The 22,016-nt window shown below is 58.1% G+C and overlaps 1 protein-coding gene across 1 annotated transcript; it reads left to right on the top strand.

Annotated features, from left to right (window-relative positions):
• The first annotated feature begins 3,172 nt into the window (after positions 1–3,172).
• Positions 3,173–21,237, top strand: LOC118974345 (granulocyte-macrophage colony-stimulating factor receptor subunit alpha-like). The gene is made up of 10 exons (XM_037027729.1): positions 3,173–3,268; positions 4,923–5,065; positions 9,930–10,056; positions 10,178–10,307; positions 10,796–10,980; positions 14,684–14,817; positions 17,964–18,366; positions 19,049–19,151; positions 20,294–20,375; positions 20,704–21,237. The coding sequence occupies exons 1-10, from the start codon at positions 3,193–3,195 to the stop codon at positions 20,854–20,856; spliced, it is 1,536 nt and encodes a 511-aa protein (XP_036883624.1). The 5' UTR covers positions 3,173–3,192; the 3' UTR covers positions 20,857–21,237.
• Positions 21,238–22,016: the final 779 nt, after the last annotated feature.

Genomic DNA, 22,016 nt, shown 5'->3' on the forward strand with positions numbered 1-22,016 from the left:
CCAAGAGAGACCCAGCACGTGGATCGGCCAGTAAGTGGGCTTCTCGCCACGTGTGGGGCGAGGTTGGGGGGACGGTGGGCTTGTCACAGGAAGGACAGCACCGCCCTGTGGGTCTCTCAGGGAAAGCCGGACCGAGGAACAGCGGGCTTGTCACCAGCGTGGCCAGGGCACAGACGACAGGGAAGGGCAGGCTTTGTTGTCTGCGTGACTTTAATAACAAGCTCAGCAGGCGTGGCCGGCGTGGCCGGGTGCTCGTGGACCCCTGTCTGGATGAATCACACCTGCCCCCCGGGTACCCTCACCTGCCACAAAGTAGTCCTTTTGGGTGCTTTGCGATCCTCCAAGTCATGACGCGTTGGTCTGGGGCATTGGGGTGGCTCTGACCTGGTTCCCCGGGGCTGGGTGGCACGGGGCCTGACTTCCCCACCCCAGTGTGGCCTGGACCCTGGAAGCGAACAGAGCAGGTGACAGGTAAGAAAACCCAGGCGCAGGTGCCCAAAACATCCGGATGGCGGCAGTCCTTCCGGTCGGGCAACCGGCGTCAGAATCTGCTCCGTCCTCAGCAGCCGGGGACAAGGGACAGGCCCCCAAAGCCTGGGGACACGGATTTGGGGACCCGCAGGAAGAACAGCCCCTGATGCCAAAACTCAAAACAAATCGGAGGAAACCTGTTTAATTAGGTGCAAATATTTTCCGTGTGGTGTAGGCGCCGGTGATACCGTTTGAAGCCTTCGGGGCACACAGTGAGCCGGTGAACTAGGAGCCGAGGATTTACCTCGACACCGGCCAGGAGGGAGGACGTTGGGGGGAAATGTGTGGGAGTCACATTTGCAGGGGCTGGTCATTTCGAGGCAGAAAGCAGGGGTTCCGCTGCCCTGTGCTCACCATAAAGGTGCCCCGTGGCCAATGCCCACACGTGAGCAAGCTCTAGGAAACCCAGAGTCCAGGAGAAGAATTTTTTCAGGGTGGTCGTGGGCTTGGGGCCAAGAGGGAAAAGCGAGAATCACAGCCCTTAGTGAGAGAGAGAGAGAGAGAGAGAAGAGAAGGAGGCCGTCAGGACAGCCAATGGATGTGTCATCGGCTCAAGGGGACAGAGTGTGTTTAAATGTAAAAGGCAGGGTCCGGGGGTCCCCAGGGACCAGGGTTGTCAGCCTCGTGTGGCCCCTGGATGGGGCTGCGCTGTCCCCAGGGCGCACGGAAATGCAGACACCCCCAGGTTTATTGTTCTGTGACTCAGCCGCATCGTTCCTACGGCGAGCTGTCTGTCCTTCCTAGGTGAGGAACAGCAGGAGGTGGAGCAGACAGACCCAGGGACGTGGGGATTAAAGGGCCCACGTGGTCTGGGGGTTACAGGGGTGGCAGCTAGTTCCCAGAGTGGGGACTGCGGGAGGGTGGTCCTGCTAAAGAAAGCTGGACGCTGTGGCGTCCCCCCCACGGGTTCATCTGTCTCAGGGGGCCCTCTGTGCAGAGCTGGACTCAGGGCACCCTCTCCTCCCACGGAGGGGACCCTGGGGACTCTGAGATGGGAGCTCTTTCCCTCCCGGGCCACCCACCCGCTCAGCCTTCCAGGGGACCCAAAACCCAGCCCGAAACACACACCTTTGGGACCTGGGTGGTGTTGACCTATAGCCCACAGGAAACCTGCCGCAGCCCAAACAGACTCTACCCTTCACCCTTTCCTCGCCTTTGGGAAAGGAAACTCGGTTGTAAAGACGCCCCTTAGGCCGATCTGTCTCTGTCTGCTGGGAGACAGATCCTATCACACGGGGACGCTTATCGACCGCGGCAGGCGGCCTGCCCTTCCGGGGGTAGCCTTCCGCCCTGCCCTCCGAGGCCTGACCTCCCTCCCCACCCCACCCGCAAGCCCACACCCCTTTTCCTGTGTTCACCCTGGAGGCAATTTAGGGGCCGTCACATCACGAAAGCTGGCTTTTCTGTCCGTCGTTTACCCATTTACTTTGCGGGCACCCGGCACCGAATGGAGGACGCTCGAGGGAGGAGATTGTTTTCTTCCCTCGCATCCATGCGCTGACCCGCCCATTCCCCAGACTCTTGCTGGGTTCTGTCTTATCTAGAAAGACGTCTCACGCGCTAAGGAGACACAGAGCAGAATGGAGCTTACCTGCCCCCGCCAGGCAGGGTGATACGTTTGTGTCTTTGTCTCCGGAGCTCGGCAGCTGTCTTCCCCAACGGCACAGATTTGGTGTCCTGGGGGCCTGTGACCCTTGAGGGGCTGGTGGCCTCCCGGCTGGGCTGGGGCCCTCTGTGCGAAGGTGTTCCATTCTCAGCCAGGTCACCTGCGGCCTCCCCACCCGGTGATGTCTGTTAACCAGCAAAGTTGTCCCCGCGGCTTCCTAGTGAGCCCTGACAAATTCGTGCAGTTACCATGAGGGACAAACCCATCGACAGTGAGCCAAACGCTGCCCCTTTCAATCACCAAAGCGGGAGAGATGTCCTCAGTCCCTCGGCGGCACCTGCTGTGGAAAGGCACCGGTGTTTCTGCACGCCTGCCGCCTCCCGCCCTGTCCACTCTGCAGACATGACAGGCAGCCTGACCTCCACGGACCCTCCCCCCAAACGCTCCGAACCAAGGTCACCCAACAGCTCCCTGCAGGTGAGGGCCTCTCGGCTCCTCTTGCACCTGGCCTGTCGGTGGCTTCTTCCAGGTGGCCGCCCCATCTCGCAAGGCTGCCTTCGTCTCAGTTTCTGCAACACAGCCCGCTCCCAGCTCCTCCGGGCCACGCTACTCACCGCAAGGACACAGGCACCAGTGACCTGCCCCGGACATAGTCTTTCCCCTGGCATGATGCCGGGACCTTTGTGAGGACCCAAAAATGACAGGCCACAGGGGTCCCGGGCAGCCTTAGACAGAGGCGCCTCGTAGTGCAGAGCGGCTGCTGTGGACCTGCACCCTCATCACATCTCCCTTCTTTTTCCCACTGGCGGCCTCCCCATTCTCACTTTTCAGCTGCTCCCTACAAGAAGATCAGCTGACACTCTTGGGTTCTGAGCGCATGGGGGAGAGGAATCTGGAGCAGAGGTGGCCAGGGATGGGGGGCCAGGGACAGACTCCCAGGGCAGGAGCCCAAAGAGCCCTGGGATGACCTCGGGGTGTGCTTCCCTTGCAGTCTGGTGATCTCTGACTGAGGGTGTCCCCTCCTTGCACGTGCAGGTCCAGCTGGGAGTGCGGACATGGCCTTCGTGTTGGGCTTCGCCAGCCTCCTGGTGGTGCCGCTGACCTCGGCGCGCTGTGCAGACCCCCTCCCGGGTAGGTGCAGGCAAGTTCCCCGACCCCCGAACGGGGGAGGACGGGCCGTGACCCGCAGCCCCTCGCTGTGCTAATCACTCCAGATGCGCGTGCGTGCCTTTTCCTCCCTCCTGAAGAATGCAAGGTCCCCGGTTCCAGCTGCATACGCCAAACCGCCAATGCAGCGCGGGGGGAGGGGGCGTCAGACCTGCCGCCTGGGCTGGGGACAGGTAGGAAACGCAGTCTCCTGCCGACGTGGAAAAGCTGTCCACAGAGGCGGCGGAGGGAGACAACAGTCTTGGCATTGACGGAGCACCCAGCCTGAATGGCAGGTCCCCGTGCCCCCCGCCCCGGGGTCGTAACCACACACGCCCTATGCTGGGCGCGCCGTGGGTGCCACTGAAGCCAGACGCTTTTCCTCGCAGGAGACAGGCGTTCTGGGATCCCCTGACAGGTGCTCCCGACACCTGCCCACGGGTGCATTGAGCCATTTGAAAAAGTCGTATCCATCCCGAGGGGACACGGAGAGAAACTCTGAGAAAAGAGAGGAGGTGGAGAGAGTCCCGCCCCCAATTTTCCGCGTTTAAAAAAGAATGCAACATCTGCTTTTTTAGTATTTTTCATTTGCTCTTCAGTTTTATGTATCTTTTAACTCTATTGTTCAATTAGAGTTGATGTTCGATATTACGGTGTGTTAGTTTCAGGCGCCCGACGTAGAGGTTACCCATGGATGTGGGGTGCCAAGTGCGCCCCCCTCCCGCCCCTAATATTTCCAGCACCCACCTGGCACTGGACATCGTCATGCCTGTATTTGCCTTTGAAAATCCTTTTGCAGTCCACGCCCTCCTCCACCCGGGACCCCAGCTCACAGGGGACGAACGCCCGGAAGGCACCCTGCCCGCCCACTCGCAGCAGACCTCGGGGGAAGTGGGTGTCGGGGGGCAAAAGGTACATACTTCCTGCACAAAATACGTCCCGGGGATGTGACGTGCCGCTCCCACAGTGACTCTAGCTGCTCCAGTACAGTGACAATGTCACTGGGACCGCTTCTGCCCTTGGGTGTATACCCCCCGCCCCGCCCACACACGCACGCACACACGCATTCATCAAACCAAGAGGTGGTGCATTTGACTGATACAATGTTACCTGTCCCTTACGTCTCAATTCGCAATGTAAAGAGAAGTCTCAATGTGGGTTACCCTATGCATCGTAATTTCTAGGCTAAATAAACGCAATCACCCCCCCCCCACACACACACAAATAAAATACAAAGTGAGCGAGTGATAGCTCACTGCACATTCCCACCCACAACGTACAGCCGATTGCAATGTCTCCACGTGGTGCCCAATAATTGTTTCCCATTTGATACAATTGTGGTTGTCACAGCTAGTGTCCTGGGGGTGGAGGGGCTCCTCCTCCAGGTGTTCTTTGCATTCCCTGGTGACAAGTGTCTCTGAGAACCTTTGACGTGCCCATAGATGTCTGAATTGCTCTCTTCAGCACGGTCCGTTGTATCTTATCAGAATGTGGCCTCCGTAAAGAAAAAAGCTCACCAAAACATCACGATCCATCCCGGACGCTTCGAAAATGCCTCCCTTCTGTGGTAATCACGTGCCCTCCCCAAGGAAGGGTCTCACTCGGAGAGTGTTTTAGTTTGTTCCGTTTTAACCTGCAGCAGAGGAAAACGCATTTCCCATAAGGAACATGGAGCTGGATCCATGGACGAAAACGTTAACCTGGACTTCCCAGGGAACTGTCACCGAGCAGCAGTGCCAAATCGACACGCCTCCCCACTCCTCCACCAGGGGGAGCCCCGAGGTGCGTTCTCAGCCTTGCTGCCCAGGGGCTTTGCTCCTCGTAAATCTCGAATGTCCCTGAAATGCCTCCTCGGTCCTCCCCCGGATCCAAATTCCTCCTTGTGGGGCTCTTGCAGAAGAGGAAAAAAACATTTCCTTGGTCTCCTAGGCTCCGTGACGGGGGAGGGGGGGTGCTGCCCATTAAACGAGGGAGAAAAAGAGAGAGAGACATGGCAACAAGCATACCCTTTGGTTCCTGCGCTTAAGGTTTACATAGGAAAAGAAGTTAAAACTGCAAAGGAGCGGATAGACTCGGGAGCTTATGGACAAGGCGTTTTAACAAAGGGCGATACCTGTGGAGAAGAGACAGGTGGGGGAGAAGGGATGGGGGCTTTAGGACTGACCATCTGGCGGACGCGACCCAGGCAGCTCACCCCCCAAGGTCACTGTCAGCAGGCTGAGGAAGCAGGCCCGATGTGGGGCCAGGACTTCCCTTCCGCCCCTCAGGTACCGGATAAAAATGGTCCGAAAAAAATAGCCATTTAAGTACAGCGCTCCTGGGAGTTTCTCGATACGTGTTAGAACCTTTGTAGGACGCTTCTTCCCCAGAGTGATGCCTCTGGCAGGCAGGTCCAGAAAATGGTTAGAGATCGTATCGCCTTTGGTCTTGAGTGACGAGGGCTCCGGACACCTGTGGTGCCAAGAAGGTTCTTTCTATGTGTACACGGCTTGGATTCACTGATGAGTTAGTTCTCTCTCTCTTCGGCAGTTGAAGAATTCCAGGAGCCCCTTTAGGCTTCGGTCTCCTGCTACAGAGTTACAGTTGCCCACCCCCCCCCCCCCATAGGAAATATTCGAAACATCCTTGTTGTTCCTCTGTGGCTGCCCGGCGGTTAGCAAATGTTACGTTGTTGCGGAGGACTCCGGTCTCAGGTGGCTGGGTCGCACACCGATTTTCTTTTCCCTGCCTGCTCCTGAAAGGATACAGTGTAGACAGTTTTTACCCGCACTGACACTGTATCCTTGCATTTTATAGAAAGGCCTTGAGCGGTTCTCAGAGTTCGAGGTTCAAGGCTGGTGGCTGATGGCTATACTGCCTTTGGTTGTCGCTTTGGTTTTTTGTTTAAGATTTTACTTTATTTTTAGAGGGGGAGGGAGGGAGAAAGAGAAGAGGAGAAACACATCCATGTGTGGTTGCCTCTTGCACGCCCCCTACTGGGGACCTGGCCCACAACCCAGGCATGCGCCCGGACTGGGATTCGAACCTGCCACCCCTTGTTTTACAGGCTGGCAGGCAATCCACTGAGCCACGGCAGGCAGGGCTGTTGTCACCCCCACCCCCCATCCCCATGGATTTGGCACATATACAATATATAGGTTCACGCCACCGAGGTGTCTGTTGGTTTTGGAGAAATCGGAACGCATATCACGACTCTGGTCACCAGGCTCCCATCTGGCCGAGGAGGGAGAGGCTCCCGTAGTGAGTGCCCACCCCTTGGCCGCCCTTTGTCACCGTAACCTGAGATTTCCGCTACGGGATACTGTGTGAGGCTTCCCGGGGGGGGCGGGTGACAATGTCCAAATCACCCGCAGGGCCACACAACATTGTGAATGTCCCCCGTGCTGCCGAGCCGCACACTTCCCACAGAGGACAACGGACGACTGTCTGCCCTCACTGACCACAGTACAATAATTAAAAATTTTTTTCTGAAACGTTCTAGTAGGGAACAAAATATAAGGACCTAAAATCTCCCGCCAGGGCAGCAGACCGTGTCAACGAAGACTAAGTAGGACACCAGGGTGTGACGTGCACACTGGGCATTGCTTGATGGCCAGCAGGCCACAGCCCTTGGCGTGCACGTTACGGTCTTGAAGGGACGTTAAAATCAAACTAGCCCCTTTCCAAATGAGTAGAAACTAGAGCTGCCCACCAAACTCTCACAAGAAGCGGGGAGGCAGGACCCAGGCTTCTTGCCCCATTTGCACAGGGGACGTCCTGCCCCTGAGGACACATTCTTGGGGTGCACAAGTGCCCGGAGTCTCCCCAGCTTTTAAGGAGACGGACGAGCTTCTCCGGGAGAGCACGCCGCTGTAGCCTGGCGTGTTCCCTAACGGAAACGTGTGAGCACAAGGCGGGCATTTCCTTGCCCTCTTGGAAGTAGGGACAACGTCAGCTTCCGACCCACCGCCGAGGTGACGTGCCCAGTCCTCACCAGGCACACGCCCGGCTCCCTCCAACCTTCTTTAAAAGCTCCTTAGAAACGGATAGACACCTGTGCCGGACGCACGGGGGTCCGATGTTTCTGCTGCCCCCTGGCTGCTTCCAGAACCTTCCTCCGGAAAGTCGGCCGGAGAACACACACCCCCGAGTGTGGGCCGTGGGGGCTCTCTGTGTCCTCAGGGTGACATGTCCCCTGACGTCCCTATACAAAGGGGTCTGACGCAGCCCATTCCTGAGAGGTCCCTGAGCGCTGGTAGAAAAATGGAATTAACAACCAATCCCCCTCGCTACCCAGAAAACCCCTCTCCCGAGGGGCAAGGCAAAGAAAATAGATTTAGGTGTTAGTGAGTGGGAGGCCTGTGGTGATAGACGTGCACCATGAAAAGGGGAGCGCGGACGCCCCCTCCTGGTGAGGGTGAGGAAACACACCCTTGTCCGCCCTGGGAGGTGCGGTTGCGCGGGGGCCTGCCAATTAGACTGGCAAGAGACGGGAAAACAGTGGAAACGGCGTACAAATTTCACACGGGGTTAAACATTGGACCCGGCGTGGGGAGGCATCAGAGGAAGGAGAGGGACCCAACCAGGCGTTTGGTTCCCCAGGGGCAGTGAGCTGTGGGAAGGCCGATGGGTAACGGAAACCGTTGACAGACCAGGGGTCTGCAGTGGGTGTGTTCACGGAGCTCCTTTTGGGGGCTGGGTTTCCGTTTCCTTCGTGGTCGCTGATGTCCCCTGATGGGGCCTCTGTGGCCGTCCTTATTTCTCAGATGTCTCCGCTTTTGCGAGGTCCAGGCAACTCCAGGTAGGGCGTCTTTCTGCCTCTGTCGGTTGCCCATTTGCCTCCAGCCGGAACGCAGCTTTGCCCCGACGAGGGGTGGCATTCTGCCCCCTGCACTTTGCCCTAGTGGAGGGGGCCGGGGGGCCTGGAGCAGATGTGGGCAGCTGACTACCAGCGGGGGGGTATATCCCTGTAGCTGGTGAGGGGTGCCCATGAGCTTTTTTGGTTTCGTTTTTGCATTGGTGCCCTGGTGGAAGCGGGCACCAAGGTAAGGACATTTCTCCATTGTTCATCCAGCCCTGCCCGATGGTTGCAAAAGCATCTGTGTAGTTAGTTAGCTCCCTGGTTCGCAGGACAGGGTGCCATCTGCTTCCTGCTTCCTGCCCGGGTTCCGCAGGTGGGGGGTCGGCGGTCCCGCTTTGTGCGTGGTCCTCTGCCGTGGTCTCTCTGTGCGTTCATCTGTCCCCACAAGGCCCTCTGTGCGTCACGGGCATTTGGTCGAGACGAACAGGAGTGGGAGTCTTTGGTGCCACCGAGTGGGGACGGCCCACTGCATTTCCCTTGTCGAGGTAAAGCTGCGAGGGTCGTTGCTTCTTTGTGTCCGAAGCGGGGCTGTGCCAGGAGGAAGCAGGTGACAGCGACCGCTGGAGCAGGGCGACCTCTTTCCGGGATATCTGCAGGGAGGTGGCATGGGACCTCCTGGGGTCACAGGTCAGAGGGGGCCCCGCCCCAGCTGAGTTGGGGGGCCAGGCAGAGGCCGAGCATTTGTCCTTACACTGCACGCATGAAGGTCAACTCAGGCACCTGGTGGGGACGGGGGGTGCGGGGAGAAGGCGGGCGAGGTCCAGGCGGCCGGTGCCAGGCCCTGGCTCTGCTGTGGGGTTGGCATGTGGGAACGCTGGTCGAGCTCTGCCCCCGGGGGTGCAGCTGCCGTAGACGGGAGGCTGCCCCCCTCCCAAAATCCGAATGCCAAAGCCCTAAATGCGCGAGGCGATGTGACTAGCAGGTGGGCCTTTCAGAGGGGTGAGGACCTGAAGGCCGGGCTGGGCCCTGTCAGGTGCTGTGCCGGGGGGCCTGCAAACTAAATGGACGGGGGCTGACTGAGAAGCGAGAACGCGTGTCATTTTTCTCCCTGTCTTTTTATTATCCATACAATAACAAAACTATCTAATATATATTTATAGATAGAGTATATATATAATTTTATGGTACATATTCATATATAAGTCACCGATGGATATAGAATTTTATTTTCTATTGTTTTAATCAATGTATTTTATTTATTCATTAAATAAAGTTTAATGAATAAATAAAACAATGTATTTTTAAATATGTGTTATTTTAAATCTATTTTAAAATACTTTATAATTATTATTTTAAAATGTATTTTAAATATAATCCGTTATAAACAATATATTTAAATACATTTTAAAGTAATAATTCTATTTAAAAATCTATTAAAGTACATTTATATTATTTTATAAATATATTTGTTTATAATAAAATATATTATTTTGAAATATATGTTAATAAATATGTTTTTATTAAATGAATAAAATAATATATTGAAAACATAATATAGTATTATGTATATATTTTTAATATTAAAATATTTTTAAAATGTATTATTTTATTCATATCGTTTAAATAAAATAATATGTATTTTATCGTTGCATATGGAATAAAAACTGTATATGCGCAGTTGCTAACGATGTTCATGGTGCCATCGAAGGCACGCGGAGGCCTTCCTACAAAACTCGTGGGGACCCAAAGTCGCGACGGGACGCGCAACACCTCTGGGGGGCGCGGTCCCAGACGGAACCGGGTGCGCGGGTGCGCGGGAGCGCGCGTCGCGGGTGGCGCGCCTGCCTCTCACTCTGCCTCCCGCAGCCTGGAGACCAGGACGCGTACTTCTGCCACTTCCCCAACGCCGTGCTGCACCGGGGCGCCACGCTGACCGTGAACGGCACCGCGGACGGCGCCCCCTTCCGGTGCGCGCTGCACTTCCACAATCCAGGTGAGGGCGCCTCGCCGCACTCCCGCGGTCCTGTGCAGCAGCGCAGGGCGCTGGCCTCCCCGCGGAGGGACCGCGGATACTGGGGGCGCCCTCGCTGACGCGCCTTCCGTTGTCCTCCCAGGCCGGGAAGGGTCCGGGGCCGTGAACTTCTCCTGCGTCATCTCTAACGTGCAGTTCCTGGACTGCAGCTGGGCGCCGGGCCCCGCCGCGCCGGGGGACGTCCAGTACCAGCTGTACTGCTGGGCCTGCCGGTGAGCCGGGGGGGAGGGCCTGCCCAGCATCTGGGGCCTGTCTGGGGCCCCCAAACTCACAAGCTGCCGAAGCTTCTGGCCAGTCCCCTCAACCCAGGGCTCTCGCTTCCAGGGCTTGGCCGTGTCCAAAGAGCGAGGGAGAGAGAACACCAAAGGGGAAAGGGGTGCAATTCCGCTTCCCCTCTTTCCTGGGCAAAATGCTTCTTCCGTCCTCGCGGGCCGTGGAAATGGTCGCTGTGTCCGAGGAGGGAGAGCCAGGGGGTGTCTCGCCCCACTCTCTGAGAAGCCGGCATTTCTTCCTACCTTGGCCAGGTCTTTGCAGTGACCTGGCCCGCGCATCCCCTGAGGTTCCCATGCGTATTCAGTGACAGAATTCCTTCCCTTCTCTTTGTCCCTTTTTCGGAGGGTTTTCCGAAGGTGGGGCTGGAAGTGAGGGGGTGCTGTGGCCAGTGCCATGCCTCTCCCTCGGTGTTTTTCCGAAATTATAGGGACGATGACCAAGTGGAGTGCCCCCGCTACATCCTGGACGACACAGGGACGCAGGTGGGCTGTCATTTCGGCGCGCTCCCAGAGGCACAGCCCACAGACACCTACCGTTTCCTGCTGAACGGAGCCAGCAGAGAGACCGGAATCCAGTTTGTGGACTTCCCTCCGATGAAAGCCATTAAAATGGGTGAGGCGAAGTTGCGCGTGACGGTGCTTCTCCCCCCACCCCCAACCCCAGGGAAGCATCTTCCAGTCACTGTCGTCGTGGTTGGTGCCAGCACTGAGCGGCATCCTAGGGTGGAGAACCAGGGCCCGAAAAACACGCGGAGGGGGAGGTGGGGTGCTCACACCCGGGCCGGGCGGTGGGAAATCAGGACAGCTGCATGCCGCTGTCCTGCATTCAAGAGCTTCCCCTGCAGCCCCAAGACCTTTCCGACATCGATGGTGGTGATCTCCTAGGGACTTCCTAGAACACCGAGGGAGCACAGGCTAGGTCGTCACGTCTAGGGGAAATACAAGGATACTCTTCGGCCACAGCATGTCCATCCACGGGTCAACGTCCTCGGTCCCTTTTATGTGCGTTTGTGTTGGAAGACACTCTCCCAGATGTACGGCTGTTGCATTAACCTTGAACTTGGGGCCGACGGCTCTGTCCTTTAAGTGCACCCCCCCCCCCAACAAAGCTTAGCGGTCCCACCCCTTTGAACTGAGGCACACCACAGTCGTCCTGTGCTTTGGGGACTACAAGGGAAGAAGAAGGCTTTTCTCCACCCTCTGAGGTTCCAGGACGGGGGGGTGTGGAAGCAACTCACACATGCGACGTGAACACGGTGTGTTTAACTTTTACCTTTTCCATGCATGGGACAGCTTTATAGAAATAAAACGAACCCCGCCACCCCCCAAAAGTGGTTCGATGCAAGCACCTACCTACCATTTTAACAGAGCACGATGAATGGGGAGGAAGTGAGCAGAGACGCACAGTAGGTCTGCACTTCTAGAAATGGTCGGTATAGGGGCTTTCCAGAGGAACTTGGGGATGACCTTAGTAAGGGCCTTAGTGCCAATCTATCTTCTTTCTTTCCCTTAGGAAAGAGTCTATTTTTTACATTTAAATATTTTATTGACTGCTACAGTTGTCCCATTTTTGTCTCCCCTTTATTCCCCTCCACCCTAGTTCACGTTCAGTGAAGTAGGTTCAGTGCTTGCCCTCCCAATAACGCCCCCCCCCCAGATCTGACTTCATGTCCATGGGTCACACACAGAAGTTCTTTGGCTTCTCCATTTCCCGTGCTATTCTTACCCTCCCCCTGTCTATTTTCTAACTACCTTCTATGCTTCTTATTATCTGTACCCTTCCCCCAGTCTCCCCTCCCCCTTTTCTGCTGATAACCCTCCACGTGATCTCCATTTCTGTGATTCTGTTCCTGTTCTAGTTGTTTGCTTAGTTTGCTTTTGTTTTAGGTGTGGTGGTTAATAACTGTGAGTTTGCTGTCCTTTCACTGTTCCTATTTTTATCTTCTTTTTCTTAGACAAGTCCCTTTAACATTTCCTATAAGAAGGGCTTGGTGATGAGGAACTCCTTGAATTTGACCTTATCTGAGAAGCACTTTATCTGCCCTTCCATTCTAAATGAAAGCTTTGCTGGATAGAGCCATCTTGGATGTAGGTCCTTGCCTTTCATGACCTGGAATACTTCTTTCCAGCCCCTTCTTGCCTGCAAGGTCTCTTTGGAGAAATCAGCCCATAGACTTACGGCACAAGTGGCAAACACAAGGCCCGTGGCCCGAATCCCGCCCCCCTCCCCCGCCCCGGTTTTATCCGGCCCCGCCCCTTATTTCTCCCCAGAGGCAGCACCAAACTCTTGATTAACTGTTAAGGAGTAGTGACATGTATACAGTCCTAACATTCCATTCAGCCCTTTGAAGGCAACCGGGAGGCTGATGAGGCCCCTGGCGAAAAGGAGTTTGACATGGCTATCTGATGGGCACTCCTTTGGAGGCGACTGTCCCCTTATCTCTTGCTGCTTTTAAGATTCTCTCCTTCATTTTCATCTTGGCTAATGTAATGATGAGGCTCCTTGGTGTGTTCCTCCTTGGGTTCAACTTCTTTGGGACTCTCTGAGCTTCCTGGATTTCCTGGAAGTCTATTTCCTTTGCCAGACTGGGGAAGTTCTCCTTTATTATTTGTTCCAATAAGTTTTCCATTTCTTGCTCTTCTTTTTCTCCTTCTGGCACCCCTATGATTCAGATGTTGGAACATTTAAAGTTGTCCTGGAGGGTTCCCAAGCCTCTCTCCATTTTTTTTGAATTCTTGTTCCTTCACTCTGCTCTGGCTGGCTGTTTCTTTCTTCCTTCTGGTCCACACCATTGATCTGAGTCCTGGTTTCTTTCCCGTCACTGTTGGTTCCCTGTGCATTTTCCTGTACTTCACTTTACTCAGCTGAATCTGTGAGCATCCTGATTACCAGTGTTTTGAACTCTGCATCTGGTAGGTTGGCTCCTTCCTCCTCCTTGAGTCCTACTTTTTGAACTTTGATCTGTTCTTTCCTTTGAGCCCTATTTCTTCGTCTTAGCACGCCTGTTACATAGAAGGGGCAGAGCCCGGACGGGGCGACCCACCTTGCTGCTTTGTGATGCTGTATGTGGGGCCGGGGTCCAAGAGGGAGCAAGGAGGCTTGCTCCACTCTCTGCCAGACTGCAGTCACTCCCTCCATTACCCGCGAGCCAACTGGGCCCTCCTGGTGCTGATTCCCAGGTGGGTGGTTTGTGGACATCCTAGGACCCTGTGGGTCTGTCCACCCAACTCTCCTGCGAGGCTGGGAGTTTCTCCCACCACCTCAAACCCCCCCCCCCAGGTTTTCTCAGTCTGCAGGCTGAGGCTTCATTGTCACACGCTGGACCCCTGGGTTGCATGGTCCATCTTGCCCCCCCAGTTGTTCCTCCCGGTTTCTCTGCACACAAATGTGGGACCGCCCACTGTGCCAGCCACCACCTTGCCCAGGTCCGCCGGCCCCTGCCTTCCCATGAGTCCTCTCCGCCCGGCTGCCCGTCTCCACCCCTCCCACCGGTCTGGATGAAGGTTTCTTCTTTAACTCCTTGGTTGTCGGGGTTTCCTTACAATTTGATTTCCTGGCAGTTCTGGTTATTTTTTTGTCTTTCAATTTGTCATTGTCCCTCTCTCTCGGTTGTGCGAGGAGGCCGAGTGTATCTACCTATACGTCTTCCGTCTCTGCTGGAAGATACGCCAGTTTATCTCTGTGCCCGCTTTTTACCCTGGTAATAATGGCTGTAAGAGTTTCCCAGAGTGTTGATTTTGGGGGAGACCAATGAAATTTAGGGAGCGGGAAAAATGGCTGATGTGGAACCCGTGCGTAAACACGATTATCGGGGAACCCAGAGGAGAGGCCCCCGTACCACGGGTCACTGGGGGCCCTCCAAACGCGCGCGTTGGGGACTGTGTGTCAGCATTTTATTTGCATTCCTGGTTGAATACACGCGTTTCTCTCCTTCCGGCAGAGGCCCCATCTGCGTGCTGTGGGGTTGCAGGCCGACCATCTGGTGCATGGGCTGGGGGTGGGGGGGAGGGCGGCGGGTGTTCCTTAGCTGGGCACTTGGAGGAGGTCGGGATGACAAGGGGTCAGCCCGCGTGGTTGGCTGGACATAGGGGGTGGCTGAGTGGGCCCCGGGGCGTTGTCGGGGAAGAGACGAGAGACGGAAAAGGAGGGAGGTCTCGCCGGCAACCGGGAGGCGCGGAGGCTGGGGCGTGGCATCTCCCTTTTAGGCCAGAAACATGAAACAGAGGCCGCGACGCATCCGAGGCACGCCGTGACGTCCCGGGCGCTGGACCCGTGCACACGTCCTCGAGCTGTCTCCGGTTGTGCTTTTCCCTAGAGAAGTTGAACCCCCCAGCCAACCTGACGGTGGACTTCAACGGCTCCCACCATGTTCTCCACTGGGACAACCCCAAGATGCGGTTCGACCTCTCCTGGAGCAGCCTGTGCTACGAAGTGGACATCCAAGTGGCGGTGAGGGCCCGGGCCAGGGGGCCGGGGCCGCGCCGAGGGCTCCTCCCGTTTTCTCCCGTCTGCGGTCACACCGTCACTGACGGGAGCTCCCGGTCTGCTCCACCGTGGGGCTCCACCTAGACCCGCACCCTCTCTTTGCCCTCAAAGGGACATCTGCTACTGTCCGAGGAAGCCCGGCTATTTCTTTCTCTTCTCCTTCTTAAGCTTTTGGTGTGAGAGCTCAGAAACCACTCGGCGTGGCCCGTGGTGTGGTCCTAGCTGCGCTCTGGTCCACGGGTTCCAGCCTCTGATGCTTGCTTATGTTTACTACGTCTCAGATGCACAGAGCGAGGACTTCCCTGTTTGGTGGGAGGCTGAGGCCCCGTGCCTGTCCCCTGGTAGGACGAGGTCTGGTGGTGCCCACCCCATTTGTTCTGAAGGTCACCTCTCGGCCCGCAGTTCTCGGCCTTTCCACAACCCTCTGGCCACCCACATGGGGTCCATTCTGGGCTCCCTGTTTTATCCCGCCCGTCTGTGTGTCCGTCTGGACGCCATTTGGATTCCTGTTGCTTCGGGGGGGACTGTGGAGGTCCGGACGTGTGGCGACTTCCAGTGGAGATGGCTTTGGTTGCTCGGGGGTCTTTGCCACTAAATGTGAATTTTGGGATGGGTGGGTGCAATTGCACAGAGCAAACAACAACAACAAAAAAAATGCTGTTGCAATTTTGATAGAGAGGGCATTGAATCACCGGACAAAGTCTGCTGACCTCTGAATGCGGGGTGGGGGGGGGCGGCGGTGTTTCTACTTATTTCAGTTTTCTTCCACTTTTGATGGGTTGGCTCATAGTCATCAGCATCTCCATCTCGTTCTTTTCCCGTGAAATGCGTTTGGGAGTATTTTGCCCTTTCGGACGAGGGTGCGATTGTGTTCCTGACGAATGAACACTCTTCCCATGGCTTTGGCTTGTTCTGGGATTGAAATCGGGGCCCTGGACGTGGCCTCCGGGAAGGGCGGACGCAGGTGACCTCAGACAGGTCCCATCATACAGGCCTCTCACTTGGGTGACCTCAAACATGTCACCTCCCACAGGACACGCACAGGTGACCTCGGCCAGGTGAAATCACAGGTGACCTTAGACAAGAGACCTCAGCAGGCGGCTTCACACTCACCTGCGCCAGGCTGGCCCAGGTGTCCCCTGCATCGGCGCCGTCTCGCTTAGGAACTGCAGGCTCGGGGGGACCCTCTGCAGCCAGAACTGTACCCGTCAAGGGAAGGGTCAGCCGCCACGCTCAGCCAGGTGTGCTTTCAGCAGAGTGCCCGGCACGCGCATTGTGCACACCCGCCCTGCAGGATGGCTCAGGGCCTGAGACCCTCCCAGCACGAGGCCCACTTACCCATTCACTGAGAGACCGAACGGTCCTCCCTACACACTCTCCTTCCGCTGCCCCTCGTAAGGTCCCCGGGGCACATCCCCGCACTGGCTGGAGCTCAACTCAGAGAAAGGGTGCTGTACGCTCGGTGCAAAAACATCTCCTCTGCCCTGTGAGGCTCTGCACGGGGGGGGGGGGGGGGGGGGGGGGGGGCGGTCTNGGGGGGGGCGTGCGCGTTAAACCGACAAACAGCGGATGAACGAGCATTAGCCAAAAAGGCAACGTGTGTTTCTGCGCCCTGGGCAGCTCACAAAACAACCGAGTCCTCAAACAGCTAAAGTTTGGGGTTTATCTACCTACCTCAATAGGAGGAAAAAGAGGGAGGGAATAAAGTTCTCTGGGAGGAAAGCATGTATTTTTTTTTTTTTAGCGAAGGCAAATGAGAGGCAAGAAAATGGGGGGGGGTTTGTTTACCCAGGGGAGGAGTGACCTTGTCTGTTTTCTTGTGGCCACAAAACACGTGGGTGTCTGGTGTCTCCCCAGGAGACGTGACGGGGGGCAGATTCCCTCCCTTTCCTTCCCGGGAGTGAACTGACCCCAAAAAAGGAATTCACGGGTCCGCGTCCCCCCCCCCGTGTTTCCTGCTTTCAGCCAGATACGGGGAGCACCCCAGAAACTTCTTTCTGCCTCTGCTGGATCCTTGAAATAGTTTCGGTTGCGAAGAGTGTTGGCACCGGTTCTGGGGTTCTTTGGTGGGGGTGGGGGTCCTGCGTTGGAATCCAACGTTGCAAACGCAGCCTCTCACTGTCTCCCTCTCGTCTGCTTTCTCAGGGCGCCTCTTCCTGGGAAGACCCCGTAAGTATCTGTTCTCCTCTGTGTGACGTCCGTGCCGTGGCCGTCGGCCCTCCCAGTCCAGCCCTCCCTGCGTGGGTCCCTCAGCTCGACTGCAGGGGTCGGGCCGGCGCCCCCTTCCAGGCTCACCAGGGTTTGGGTTTGGAGGGAGAAGCCGAGTTCTTCGTGCTGCTGGATAAGGCGGCCCCTTTGGCATTTCCGGTTCCAACTGCGGTGCCATGAACTGTGTGCACCCCAAATGCACGCCTGCCTGGCCCCTCAGGATGGGACCTCACCTGCAAACAGGGTGTCTGCAGGTGGGAAGAGTGAAGGGTCTGAGAGGAGGGCGTCCTGGGTCAGGGTGGCCCTGCGTCCAGTGACAGTGTCCTTAGAAGAGACAGAAGAGGAGACGCAGACCCAGAGGAGAAGCCACGTGGAGACGGAGGCAGAGACGGGAGGGACGTGGCCACCAGCCCGGGGATACCCGGGTGCTCCTTGGTGGCCGGGGATCTCCCAGTCCGCCTGCCTTTGGGCAGCTGCCCGTGCGGCTGTGGTGAGTAAGATAGGAGGCAGCCTGGGACCTGCCGCGTCTGAACAGAGCCGCCGATAAAAGCCACCGTCGGGGACGGCACACGGCGCAAATGCAAGAGAAGCACACTCAGTTCCCTGAGCTGAGAGGAACAGCCTGCAGCGTGTCCACGGCGCTCGGGGCTCTGCAGACCCTGGTCATCGTCCACCCTCCCGACCGGGCTCTGCAGACGCATCGCAAGCTGTGGACGCCCAGGAGCTGTGTCTGTCCTGCCCAGTCACGCCCCTCCAGGCTGGGCCAGACCTCTGAGGACACTGGGTGGAATCGCTGCAAGACGTGCACGTTCTGATTCTGACGGCAGCGGTGCCACGGAAACACTGCCCACACGGCTCTTGTCCCCGGGGCTGTGTAACCGGACCCCCCTCCGATGGCACAGGGGACTCACCCTGATGTGGACGCAACACAGGGGGGCAGGTGGGGCTGTGAGACCCAGACGTGCAGGGGGCCCCTCACATCCCTCCCGTCTGGGCCTGAGACGGGGCACACAGGGTGCGGAGGAGACCGTGGGGGGCGGGTCTGGGTGGAGGAGGGGACGTCAGCGGCGACACAGGGCGCGACTGTCCCGCTCCCGCTCCTGCCTCCTCCCCATCTGGGTCCGTCGCCCCCGCCTGCCGGTCGCCACAGTCCTGCTTTGCTTTGGAAGGTTTCCCAACGCGGACAGGAGAGGAATGTGTACGCGGTGCCTGGGGTGGCGGTCAGAGGCAGGCACGCGGTCCGCCTGAGAGCCAGGACGGTGCCCAGCGCCTTGTGGAGCGAGTGGAGCCCCACGCTGCGTTTCGGTGAGAGCCGCCTCCGGCTGGGCGCCGCGTCCCTCCGGTCCTCTGTCCTGGAGACCAGGCGTCTGAGACCCCCGGGTGTCCCAGGGGCCGACAGGGCGTGAGTTCTGTGTAGACACCTGCTGGGGGGCAGAAAAGCTGCCCCACGGAGCACCCCACTCAACGCCCCCTCACCCGAGAGTGCAAGCCTCTTTCCTCCTAGGCAGCAGCTTCCTGGGTCAAGAAGTGGTCCAAGCTACACACACACACACACACACACACACACACACACACACACACTGCCCCAGCCTTCCCATTTCACAGTTACACATTCATTCCTTTGGCGATGTCGATGCAGTGTTGAAAGTAAACACCCACCGAGAAGGGAAGCATCACGTGGCATTGTGGCCTCGTGGAAACGTACTCAGGGAGCTCTGTCTTATCAGCAGGGCATGGGGAAAACGGGCATTTAGTGAGGCGGGGTGGACGTAGCACCTGGGGAAGGACAGATTCGTCACTAATCACGTTTCCAGCCCGCTCGGGGGCCGCTGTCTGGAAGTCCCGTCTCCCCCTGGGTCCGGCCCCGCTTCCCTCGACCAGAATCTCACCTCACCATCTGATCGTGCCATGGGAGGAGGGGGCTGACGCGTGGACCCTGAGGTCTGGTGCCTTCTGACCCTCTGTCCTTCTCTCTACTGCCCGGCAGGCCACCCAGAGCCGGAGGTCAGCGGCACCTCCTTGGCCCTGGTGGGGCTGCTGGTGGGGGCAGTGGTTCTGGTCATCTCCATCCTGACGGTGCTCTGTACAAGGTGAGTTTCCCCCCTCCCCCCACCCCGGACAACTTGTAAACACGGTGCCCCGTGGAGGGAGGCGGACACAGAGGACCCAAGTGACACAGAGCGAGCAGAGTGGGAGAACCCCGACACGGAAGCCAATGGAAGTGCCGAGAGCTGGGAGAGGCGAACGGGGGTGGGGGGTGGGGTGGACCCCGGCACCACCACGGGGCTTCCTTCCACGCCGGCTCTGCCCCAGCACCGAGGTCCGAAGACTCCCACCCCGCTGCGTGCGGCGGGTGCCGCGGTTTCCGAAACGCGCCCTTGTAAACCACAGAATAGACAAAGCCCCTGTACCGGGAACGCGTCCTGTGCCCGGGGATGCCGTGCAGAGGGGGTCCACAGGTTGGCATCTGAGACCAGGAGAAGCAGGAAATGACCACACGGGCGGAGGCCGCAGCCGCCGGCCCCGAGGAGCTGCCTCACACGTCGGATGCCTCGCACCCTGAGGGCATTAAAACAGGCCACGAGTGCTATTCCATGGGGACGTCAGGTCGGCGCCAGCCTGAGTCAGCGCTCCCGAGGAGCCGTGGTCGAGGACCTCAGTAAAGGCTCTGTCCTGTCTCCATGGAAACCCTTTCACGGAGGGGTGGACATGTCACTTTGCACGTGGAGGAGGGCTGTGACGGATGCCAGGATTTCTCACGCAGACGTGAAGCCGGGGGTCTCGGCACAGAATGACCTGTGTCCCCAAGACAGCTCTGAGCTCCCAGCGATAGGCAGGGACCCCCGCTCCCCAGTAGCACGTCCACACTGAGGTGCTACCCAAACAGCTGAGCCCCCTGCACGGTGGGGACAGGGCTGAGCCTGTCCTTGCTCACGGCAGCCACCAGGGGGCAGCAGGCGTTTTCTGCGCCTCCCAGCTGGGGTCCCTGTGCCCCGGGGGGTGGGTGGCCCCACGGGGGTCCAGAGTCCACTTGCTACAGGGATGAGGCCCCAGGACTCCCAGCCAGCATGCCCGGTCAGGGTTCTCCGTGTCTCCACGCAGCCTCCTACACTCAGCGACTCCCTGCTGGTGGCTGGGCCGCCAGGAAGCCAAAGAGGCCCCCCACCCCCAGCATCGCCTCACCCCCGGCTGTGAGCACAGGAGGCCGCCACGTGCCCTCTCTCCCCGGCAGGTGGCCCCTGAGGCGGACGCTGTTCCCGCCGGTGCCGCAGGTGAAGACGGAGCTGGTGGACAGCTTTGCCACCTCCCCCGTGGTGAGTAGGCCCCGGGGCCACTGACCCCTCTCTGTCCCTGTGCTTTGGTGTCCTCTGGACATTTCTTATAGATAGAGGAAGACCCCACGGGGCCGTGGGTGTCTGGTGTCTCTCACGGAGCCTTCCATGCTCAAGGCCTGTCCACGCGGCAGCCCGCGTCACAGCCTCGCTCCTGTTCGGGGCTGCGTCATATTCCACTGTGTGCTGTGCACTCTGCTGGTCTATTTCCCCGCTGGACCTTTGGGCTCCTGGGAGTGCTGGTCCTTCTCCCGTTTTGCGACCCAAGGACACCAGCGGGTGGCCTCTGCTGTGCCGTGTCCCCTCTTAGATCACGTGGGACGGGGGCCACCGGCCACCGAGCATGCAGGAAGCCGAGGACATTGTCGCCGTGGAGGAAATGCTGCCCTGTGTGAGCGGACCAGCAGAGCCCACAGATCCCGCGGACCCGGCGCCGCCCCAGCTCCGAAAACACCCGTTGTGAGCGTCCTGCCCTCGACGTGTAGAGCTTCTGCCTGGAGTTGAGAGTCCCCCGCGCCCCCCCCCCGGGGATCCCGGCCACGTCCTGGTCTTTCTTACCTGCTTGCCTGTGCCCTGCCCAGCCCCTCGCTTCTGTGCGCCTCCCCATGGGAGGTGGCCCTGCCAGTTGCTCTGAAGCGCCTGGCAGGTGAATGAGCTCACATTTGGAAAAGGAGACACGCCTGATCGCCCGAGGTCGCGATGCAGCGGCAACTCTCAAAGCGATAAGATATGCAGACCGTGGACACGACTAAGGGAGCACTTCAGAGCAGTTTTCCCTGGTGGGGGCCGGGGGGTGACAAATGCCCGAGGCAGCTCTGCCACCCATGGGTGGGGACGAGAGGCGGAGGGCGGAGGGCAGGGCTGGGACAGAGAAAGCTCCCTGGGGCCAAGGCGGCACGCTCAGCGCTCTGGGCTGAGCGTCGTGGCTTCCCAATTAGTTCCATTGTTGCTTTTTTTTGGGGGGGCGGGGAGGCACAGTCCGTCCTCCTGTGAAAGCTTTAGTGCAGGTTTGGGGTGAAGGGGGCTGCTGTCCCCACCTGCGTGGGAGCCACACTGTCCTGTCCAATGGCTATGTATCCGATGGCACTGTGACCGGGCGCCTGGTATCCGCCACCAAGAACATGAAATAAAGCAAAGCGTGTGTGTAACAGGACTGGCAGGTGTGGTCTATGTACACTTGTTTCCAAAAGCTCGCCGTCGTGCTATCCGCTGTCCTCCGTGGGCTTCTAACAGCTCGTCCGTCCCAGACCGTCCCACCTGCAGCCCAGGGACAGGCAGCCCCGTGCCCTCGGACGGAGGTGGGTTCCGAGCAGTTGCAGGACTGCCTCCGTGTTTGTGGAGAGACCAGCTTGGGCAGCACGGGGCTCGGAAAGGGGACCTTGTCCTGTATTTGCCTGTGGGGGCCTATGCACAGCGTCGCTTCTGCAGAATGGGAACATACGTGGTACGGCGTGAGGTGGCGTGTGTGCCCGTGTGTGGATGCATGTGCGCCATCGTAGGTGCATGGGTGTGTGGGAGAGGGTGTGCGTGTGTGTGGCCTCTGCTCGTGTGTGTGCATGTGTGTTTACAGACACACCCCCCCCACGAGAATCTGACCCCAGGACGTCCAGCGTGCTCGTCATC

The sequence above is a fragment of the Sturnira hondurensis genome, unplaced genomic scaffold (assembly GCF_014824575.4).
Source record: "Sturnira hondurensis isolate 20B ecotype Veracruz unplaced genomic scaffold, ASM1482457v3 Scaffold0019234, whole genome shotgun sequence".
Taxonomy (NCBI): domain Eukaryota; kingdom Metazoa; phylum Chordata; class Mammalia; order Chiroptera; family Phyllostomidae; genus Sturnira; species Sturnira hondurensis.

Excerpts from the sequence above, each read along its gene's own strand:
- LOC118974345 (XM_037027729.1), top strand. The coding sequence starts at position 3,193 with ATGGCCTTCGTGTTGGGCTTCGCCAGCCTCCTGGTGGTGCCGCTGACC. Across the intron at positions 3,269-4,922 it reads CTGTGCAGACCCCCTCCCGG|CAGAGGAAAACGCATTTCCC; the intron begins GTAGGTGCAGGC and ends TTTAACCTGCAG. Across the intron at positions 10,981-14,683 it reads GATGAAAGCCATTAAAATGG|AGAAGTTGAACCCCCCAGCC; the intron begins GTGAGGCGAAGT and ends GCTTTTCCCTAG.